This window comes from Austrofundulus limnaeus, unplaced genomic scaffold (assembly GCF_001266775.1).
Source record: "Austrofundulus limnaeus strain Quisiro unplaced genomic scaffold, Austrofundulus_limnaeus-1.0 Scaffold121, whole genome shotgun sequence".
NCBI lineage: Eukaryota > Metazoa > Chordata > Actinopteri > Cyprinodontiformes > Rivulidae > Austrofundulus > Austrofundulus limnaeus.
The window spans coordinates 116,650-126,136 of record NW_013952523.1 but is presented as its reverse complement, the minus strand read 5'-3'; the positions used below and the strand labels follow the sequence as shown (position 1 = coordinate 126,136).

Sequence of the window (9,487 nt, the reverse complement as noted above, 5' to 3'; positions counted from 1 at the left end):
ATTAAATATACTTTATTACTGGCTGAAGTCATCATTTTTCAACTAGCTAAAGTCTAAGTTACAGGCTGACTTCAGGTCTGGTTTAGGTCATTGTAATTTATAAATTATATATTTTTCTGGTATAAATCTGCTGTTTTACATGATTGTTGAATGAAATTAACATAATTATTAATTTTAAAACATGACAGATAATCTGTGAAACAGATCCAGTTGTTGTTGACCCTGCTGTTTATCTATTAGTTTCTATGTTTGCTGTGAGCTGTTGTCCTGTTTGGTCTCTGTTTCTGCTCCTCCATGTTGTCACAGACACTACCAGTGGATGGGATGGGCGGGGCTCAGTCTAGTGATCTATATATTTTAGTCTGCTGCAAAATCATTTGTTCTGTATTCTTATAATAATAATAATAATAATAATGCATTAGTTTTATATAGCGCTTTTCAAGACCCTCAAAGACGCTTTACAGTTTTCATGCATCATTCATTCACACACTGATGGCAGTAAGCTACATTGTAGCCACAGCTGCCCTGGGGCAGACTGACAGAGGCGGGGCTGCCATGCTGTGCCACCGGCCCCTCTGACCACCATCAGTAGGCAAGGTGGGTGAAGTGTCTTGCCCAAGGACACAATGGCATGTAGGCATGGCGGGGAGTTGAACCTGTGACTTGCGAGTCCCAAAGCCGGCTTCTCTACCACTACACCACAGCCACCCCACATCTTGTACTCTATTCTCTATTCTCTACTCTATTCATTGTAATTATTCAACTGAACTATCACTACTCTGCTGTAATTGCACATCTGTGTTTCTTGTCTCTTTTGTGATACTTCACGTTACAGTTATTGGTCTGTTATTGTTTTGCACTGAAAACAGGCAATTTCTGATTCCTAATGTCTGATTCTGATAGTCTAATGTCTCTAAAACAAAACATGTCGATTTCTACTCTTGCACAATTCTTTATATCATATTTTTTATTGTCAGTAGTTGTATCATGGCTAGTCAGTGTTAATTTAGTTTTTTGTTTTTGTGTGTATTATCTATAGTTTGTAAACTAACTAGCGTGTGAACCTCTGTACGGATGCTGCTGTGACACCTGAATTTCCCCTCAGCGGGTCAATGAAGGCTATTCTATTCTATTCTATTCTATTCTATTCTATTCTATTCTATTCTATTCTATTCTATTCTATTCTATTTAACATGTTTGAAAGGCAGGTGCAAACTGGCTGCAGCTTCAGACATGTCCCCTCTGACATTAAAGATCATACTTTACTATAAATAAACAAGTATACTTGTATAACTGCAGCACAGCAGCTTAATTATAAATGCCTGTTTTGTTTTGTTTTGTTTTTTCCACTAACCAGAACTGTGACAAGAGTTTTTTTTTCCTTTCCGAATCTTTCCTTAATATTTTCACACTGACAGTAATTAATGTGATTGTGTTTTGTCAAGACAAATTATAATAATCTTTTTTCAAGTGGATGTTAAAAAATCACGTCATTCAAAAATAACTGCAATGAAAAAGTCAATCAAACAAATAAAAATAAACAAATATATCACTTTTCTTTTATTTGTCAAGGCTAGACAAAGCCACATGGCTCCAGGTTCTTGACCTAAAAGTGTTACTCCTTGTAACGCTGAATTTTATTGTGTGTGGTTTGCCTCCATCAATGACACACACTTTGTGTAACTTGGCAGTTACTGAATGATTTCACCCAGGAATCAAACAGCTGCTGAAAATAAACCTAATGTATGAAACAACACCTTGTGGTATAAAAGTCTTTGAAATAAAACAATTACAGAGCAGCATTTGATGTAAATGATGCTCAGTCACTCTAATAAAAATAACACGAACTTAATGATATCTTTATCAAACCTTCAAAACAGCTGAAGAAAAAAAAGTAGAATGATGCATACATAGTAATTCTGTGCAGCTGTTATGTCGGAAATTCTACTGAAAATCTTTATTTTCATTCAAAGTCATTCAGCCAATAAAAATAAAGTTCTAAGAGGTGTATTAAAGCAGAAAAACAACCATAAGGAACCATATTGCATATTGCATGAACAGTGATAAATACATCTGTGCCCAGAATATGTGCAAGTTGGACCACTGCAGAGCTAAATTTATAATTTTCCTAAGTTTACAAAAATAAATTCTCCCACTACATGTCATCCTTATCCACACTCATGATATGCAGCTTCTGTTCTCTCCACATGTTAGGTAATAACTAACAAGAGTTTACATAAGGACAGAGGTCTTTTGAGGTGAATGGTGATATAAAGTGGTGCAGTGGTTTTAGCAGCAGACAAGCAGAGAAGACGGTGAGTGGAACTGTACAACTGTCTCACATGAACATGTCAGCTGGTAAAGTATACACACTTTAATCATACACAGTCTTGTTGTATATGTTTTTTTATGTTTTGTTCTAGTTGAAATTTAAAATGCAAAGTTTGGTCGTTTTGTTTCTGCCCCTCCTCTCTTCTGTCCAGGCAGATGTTGTGGAGCATTTCCAGGTTTCTTTTCTCAGCTCCTTCAAAACAGTAATATTACTATAATCATCTATTACACATTTATAACAGCTTATGATTTGTCTTTTTTTTTTGCCCCAGGATGTGGCAGAATGCATGAAGTATTTTTACAAAGAGAAGGTGCCAGAATGGGGGGTATCTACACCGGGGTCGCCCATCTCTGTCAGCATTTCGTCAACAGGTGCAGAGTAACGCAAAAACTGTTACAGCTGTTGCATTAAAGTTGTGAAATATCATTTTTTTGTATTTGCTTTAAGTCAACAGACTTTTTGTGACCCCACAAGAGCATGCTTTGACATATAATTCTGCAAAAATATAATTCTGATTTCAGCACCATCAGTACCATTTCGCCACGCTGTACGACACCAACCGTTGCATTGCTGTCTACTCTGCTTATCAGTTCCAGCCCAGCAATGGAGGTGGCAGAGAGTCGTGGTGGTTTGTGGAGCCTCAGGTTAGTATCTAAAAGGCCTAAATATTCAGAATATTTTAGTTTTTTCTTTGTTGTCACAGTTGTTGGATGTAAATCACACGTTTGTTGTGGGATGGCAAACAAATCTCTGTTTTAGCAATTTTATATCCCTAATTCTCAGTTTTGTGTTGTTTAGCTGGTGGACATGTCCTGGCAGGCTGTGATGAAGGATGGTTATTGTCTTGGAGTATACCATCCTAAGGTCTTCCTGGGAGAAAGACAGGCTCTAAACGAGGACTACACAAACTCTGGCTTCAACCGTGGTCACCTCAACCCTAATGGACATCACACAGGTAGAGGAGGCTACATGTGGGTCTTATGGCTGTGGTGACACAGAAGGTGGTGCTGTAGTACTGTAGGCCTCTGACAAAAGGTGATCTCAGCTTGTTCTCAGTCACAAGATAGCATTTCTCTTTCTGTGTACAATGTAGCTTCCTTAATGGTTAAATAAAAGGCAACTTCTCTTTAAATGAGCCCAGCTTTATTCATACAAACACATGAAGTTGGTCATCTGGCCTCATGGTGCAAACAAAACAACCTCTCTCTAAATGCTGAGAAGACCAAGGAGATTGTGGTGGACTACAGGAGAACCTGCAGACAACACAGTCCTCTGTCCATCAACGGCACTGCTGTGGAGTGGGTGAGCAGTACGAATTCCTGGGTGTGCACGTCACAGAGGATCTCTCCTGGTCCACCACCTCAGCAGCACTGGCCAGGAAGGCAAATCAGCACTATCACCTTCTACAGAGGGGCCATCGAGATCATCCTGACCAGATGTTCCCCAGTGTGGTATGAGGCCTGCACAGTAGCCTGCCGCAGGACCCTCCAGAGCATTATAAGAGCAGGTGAGAAGATTGTTGGCACTCCCCTTCCCCCCCCCCCCCGGACTTGTACAGCACCTGCCTCATACGGAAAGCCCTCCGCCAGGCGAGAGATGCTACCCACCCACTGCACAGCTTCTTCAGCCTGCTGCCACCAGGGAAGAGACTGCAGAGTCTCCAGGCCAGGACCAGTAGACTGAGGGACAGTTCCATCCACCAGGCTATAAGAATATATATAAACATACCCATACCTACATACATACACACACACATACTGTATATACAGTATATACATACATATATATATATATATATATGTATATATTAGCACCACAACACATTTAARATCTGCTGTTGTATCAACCTTCCAGACCTCTCAGTTCTTCTGGTTCTGGTCTGCTCTGCATCCCCAGAGCCAGAACCAAACATGAGGAAACAGTGTTCAGCTTCTATGCACCGCAAATCTGGAACAAATTTCCAGAAAATTGTAAAACAGCCGAAACTCTGAGTTCTTTCAAATCAAGACTGAAAACCAACCTATTTAGAGTTGCTTATAAAACATTATAAATTAAACATTAAACAACATGTTGATGTGTAATGAAATCTGACAAACTGTAATGACTCACTTGTTAACTGTATGACTTTGTACTTTTGTGTTTTTATGATGTAAAGCACTTTGAACTGCCTTGTTGCTGGAATGTGCTATACAAATAAACTTGATAGATAGATAGATAGATTGATTGATTACAGGCTAAACTAAAGCTGAAGCTGAAGTTGCCCCCCATTTGTTTTACACATAATCTGATGTAAATATATTTACTCTGTGACATTTTAATGCAAAGAAAAAAGTATACATTAAATAATTGTAGGAAACACACTGATTTCTGATCATACTGAAAGAAAATATTGTTATGTGTGCTTGTTACCGGGATGTGTGCGTAACCATACGGAAAATGTACAAATGCATGGAAATGATTATTAAAGAGAAACAATACAAAACCAAAGAGCGCTCTCTGCCAAAAACTATTTTAATCAGTGACCAAGCCTTCAGACCGAAAATAAGGAAATTCTTTGGAAATAATTTGGCAAAAATGACTCAGAGGCGTGGCTCCACTTTTTGATTGCGTCATCTGTGTGTGTGTGTGTGTGTGTGTGTGTGTGTGTGTGTGTGCGTGCGCGCGCGCGCGTGCAAGTGAGTGGGGCTGTTATTCTCAATAAACCACACCCCCAGACATAAAAACCCTACCCTTATGAGGATGTAAAAGTTAAGTTATGTGTTGTAATTTGTTTTCAGGGATGTAGCTATTAATATAAAAATCATTGAGTTAAGCAAAACAGTCACATTTAACAATCATTACAATTCTATCATAAGACTGTACCATGTGTATGTAATTTAAATCAGTGATGTAAACCTAAACCCCAATAATTTCTTCAATTCATTGCAAAAAATTTCCACCCAAAACTAAGTTTTAACAAGGTAGGACCCGATACCAAAGCACCTGGAGGTGCAGTTGGAGTACCTTGTTAGCTCTGTAATTTGCTCTTCAGTTAAAGGTAGTTTCATTCCTCACCTCTTGTCATCACCCAAACACAGGGATATCTCCTGGCTGACTAGATAAGAATCTAGCCAGTGAATGGCTGGTAAGGTTTATATAAGTTGTGAGTTAAAATGTTTATATTGCTGAGGTGAGTTGACGCAGGATGTCTTTTACAGCAATGTGCAGCTGTTGATATGTCTGCTTAATATTCTTTTCTCTGATGCTTTTATGGTCACATTTTGGGAGACCTAAGGTGGGTTTGTTGGGTTGGTGAGATGTTGAATCATTAATGGATGTTGCACTTTTAAAGCAGACTCACTCAGTCACAGCCCAGTTTTTGTCAGTCTCTTATGTAGACACACAACTTGTGTATTTGTCTGTTTGTGCTGAACATGTTAGAAGTTTTTTTTTTTGAAATTGTGGGAAAAAATATCTGTTTTAGGTTATCTCATCCCAGTAACTGTAAAAAAAAAAAGCTGGATACAGTTCAACAGTACTTCAGGTTAAAAATAGTTTTCAAAGGTAAAGACGTCTATGGAAGCTGACTCAGTTCTTGGAAACAAATTAACATGTAAACTGACACTGTAAAGATAAGGAAACATGGCTATACAAGGAGAAACTGCCTTTTTTCTCTGTTCATTGGTTGATGATTTAAGTCCCTCCCTATATTTACTTTCACTTTCTATAAGTATGAAGATAAAAAAGCACCTTCACCTCCTCTCTGACATTTTTTCCTTTCACTCTAACCCTGTCTGAAGGAGCTGTTTGGAGAGCTGCAGTGCCAAGACTGACCTGTTCTGAGATCTAAAGTGAATTCAGGTAAAAATGACTTTCATGTTAAGATTTTAAAAATAAATATGTCAAATGCGATTAGATTGATACATTTAAATGAGTTATGTGAGACAAGAAAAGAAAACTGTAATTATCCCAGCATCTCATTTACATCAAGAATACAAATTATTTTACCTGTTTAATTTATTGTTTAATCTACAGAGTATCCTCACATAATGTCCGACCAGCAGACCCAGTCCTACCATGCAGAGGCCTACAAGTCTCTTGTGAAAAACCTGAAGGAGGTGGATCTGAGGAGCTCCAGTGTCCCCTGTGACCTGGAGCTGACAGGAGAAAAAGCCTTTCCTGTATTGATGAACAGTGAGGGTCATGTCCTCATGGCTGCTTCTCTGTACGGCCGAGGAAGAATTGTGGTTCTGGGCCATGAGCAGTACCTGACTCTGTGTCCTGCTCTGGTAGAAAATGCTCTGATCTGGCTGGGAGGAGGGAAATCTGAAAACTTGTCTGTGGGGGTGCACAAAAAACTAAAGGCAGTCGCTGATAACCTCAGTAAATCCAACTTCCAAGTTAGTCTTGTTGAGGGTTTCAGTGAAAATCTGGGAGTTAATGTGTTTGTATCAGATGCCTACGAAGTTGGAGCAAGTGCAGGAGATCTGGTAGCCTTCATGAAAGCAGGAGGAGGGGTCCTGATAGGGGGACAAGCATGGAACTGGACTGCACAAAACCCCAATGAAAACCTAATCCTTCAGTTTCCAGGGAATAAAGTGTCAGGGGTGGCAGGGATCTACTTTTCTGCACAATATGCAAAAGGAGAAAACCTGCCCATCAGCCCTGAAATCCCAAACTCTTGGAAATCCTTACAGTAAGTGTGTGTTTTAACGCAAATTTCAGTTTTCTTTAAATCCACAAATGATGTCACCACCCGATACAATTACTTTTAAACCAACTTGTGAATTAAAATGAATCTCTAGTATCAAATGTTTTGTGTGAATTGGACCAATCAACATGATGCCACAGTAGTATAAAATAATATGTTTTTTTCTTGGATTCAAGTACGTAATTTATGTAAATTTTTGGCTTACAGTTGCCCAATTTTTATTGAGCTATTTTTTCTGACTATTATTTTGAAATGCTAAAAATTGTTCTTTAACTTTTTGTTTGTTTTTCTTCATTGATTATCATCATGACATCTCTGACTCTGTCTCCACCTTCTTCTCATAACACAGCAGTACAATGACTTTTAAAAGAGATCTGGAGTTTTTGCTGAAAGGGATTTCAGAGTTTGACATTCAGGGAGATGCAGTTCCCTCTGAGGCTCTGATCCACGGTCCTCTTGCTTTCCCCATCTGTACCACAAATGATGGACAAGCTTTCCTGGCAGGAACCTACTATGGAAGAGGACGAGTAATTCTGGTGACACATGAAAGTTTTATAGCATCTGAGGTAATGTTATAGAGAATATTTTGTTTTGCTATTTTTCCTGATACAAAAAGCAAAAAAAATATTTGGAACACAGTTCAAAGTCTCAGTTACATTTTTATTCTTAACTTAAGATCATTTTACATTTTGTAATTTGTATTATAATGAACTAAAAAATATTTATGCTATATCAATGCACCTCTAATGTAATTACCCCAGTAATAAAAAAGCTTTCTATTCTTTTTTCTGCAATTTAATTAACCTTTCATGCATTTTTAGAAAATGGCGTCATTTTGGAACAACTCGTTTCATTGGCTGGACCAAAACAGGAAGGGAGTCATTGGATTTTGTCCTGAGATCGAAATTTTACCCAACCTAGGGTTACAGTGTGAGACGACAACAATCAGGCAGGACCTGAGTGTTTATGTGTGCACAGTATGGAATGAAGAAGATCCTGAGAAAATCCAAAACTTTGTGGCAGAAGGAGGAGGTCTGCTGATTGGTGGACATGCCTGGTGGTGGGAATACCAACACCCAGGGCAAAACCCATTGCAAGACTTCTCAGGTAAGATGATGAATTTAAGTTTGAGTGTCAGAATCAGAACCACCAGAAATATAGACTGTCACATAATTTACGAACACATACTGTAGAAAGATGACCTGTAAATGTGTAAAAGTTAAATTAGACACTTATCAGCACCAAACCTGCAGACTCAGTTTTGCATGATGACTTTCAAAGTGTAAAATACAAATCATGTTTTACTGAACCTTTAAATTTATTTTTGTTCAGTTTTTTTTTTTTTTTTTTTTTTTGTTATTCCAATTAATTATTGCCATGCGGTGAAGGCAAACAATTATGGAGCATAGAGTCTCAAAATTTAAAATTCACGAAGCGTGTACAGAAAATGGATGGATGGATGGATATGAGATTCACACGTTTACTCAGGATGATTCACATGTGCACACAGAAAGGATACACGTGTGAATCATGTGTGCATTTGTGAATATTGACTCTTTTAGCTTCACAGACGATAATGTAACAATGACAAGAACACAAAATATAAACTAAAAAAGTACAGATGCAACCTGAAGAACGAGCACAAAACTAAACATTTGTAAATTTAATAGTGAAATTTCATCAGAATTATGACTCCATCTGAGAAATAAATGTAGTTATTTGAGCCGAAAGGAGTTTTATGTTATAAAAAAAGGGCAGCTGTGGTGGAATGATTAGGGGAGTTGTCCTGTAATCAGAGGGTTGCTGGTTCGATCTCCCGTTCCAGCTGTCTCGGTCATTGTGCCACTTCACCCACCTTGCCTACTGATGGTGATCAGAGGATCCGGTGGTGCCGGTGCATGGCCGCTCCGCCTCTGTCAGTGTGCCACAATGTAGCTCACCACCATCAGTGTGTGAATGTGTATAAAAAGGTGAATGACTGTAAGTCTAAAGTGCTGTGGGATCTGATGGGGCTTGATAAAGCACTATATAAATTCAGTCCATTTACCAAAAATGTGAATTTATTGTGTTTCAGGAAACAAGATCTTAAACAAAATGGGCTTGAGTGTGTTGAAGGAAACCGTTAGTGCGGGTGTTTACAAAGCTCCTGATCCAAGTCAGATTAACCATTCCCACTTCCTTCATCTTCTGTATCGCTTTGCTGCTCATGTTTATGAGGGCAGAGAACTCACCAAGCAAGATGAGGAGCTCTTAATAAAACTGGGGACGGAGTGTGCCGACTTCTTGAGCATGAAGGCTTATGACAGCTTCTCATATACACAGATTCTGTCTATCCTCACCGACATCTTGAAGTTACACATGCCACAGGTCAGTAACATGAAGATTTATTCAGTTTTCTTGAATCTGTCCAATTTATAGATTAAATATTATTGGTTGAATTCGTGTATGTTTCCATTATTGTATAT

General features: G+C 38.5%; 1 protein-coding gene across 1 annotated transcript in view; it reads left to right on the top strand.

Moving 5' to 3' along the window:
• Positions 1 to 6,360: 6,360 nt before the first annotated feature.
• LOC106522103 (TRPM8 channel-associated factor homolog) overlaps positions 6,361 to 9,487 on the top strand; it is a 26,559-nt gene continuing 23,432 nt past the window's right edge. The window contains exons 1-4 of the mRNA XM_014014967.1: positions 6,361 to 7,007; positions 7,372 to 7,588; positions 7,844 to 8,129; positions 9,097 to 9,389. Coding sequence (XP_013870421.1) covers positions 6,361 to 7,007; positions 7,372 to 7,588; positions 7,844 to 8,129; positions 9,097 to 9,389 — 1,443 coding nt within the window. The remainder of the gene's footprint in view (positions 7,008 to 7,371; positions 7,589 to 7,843; positions 8,130 to 9,096; positions 9,390 to 9,487) is intronic.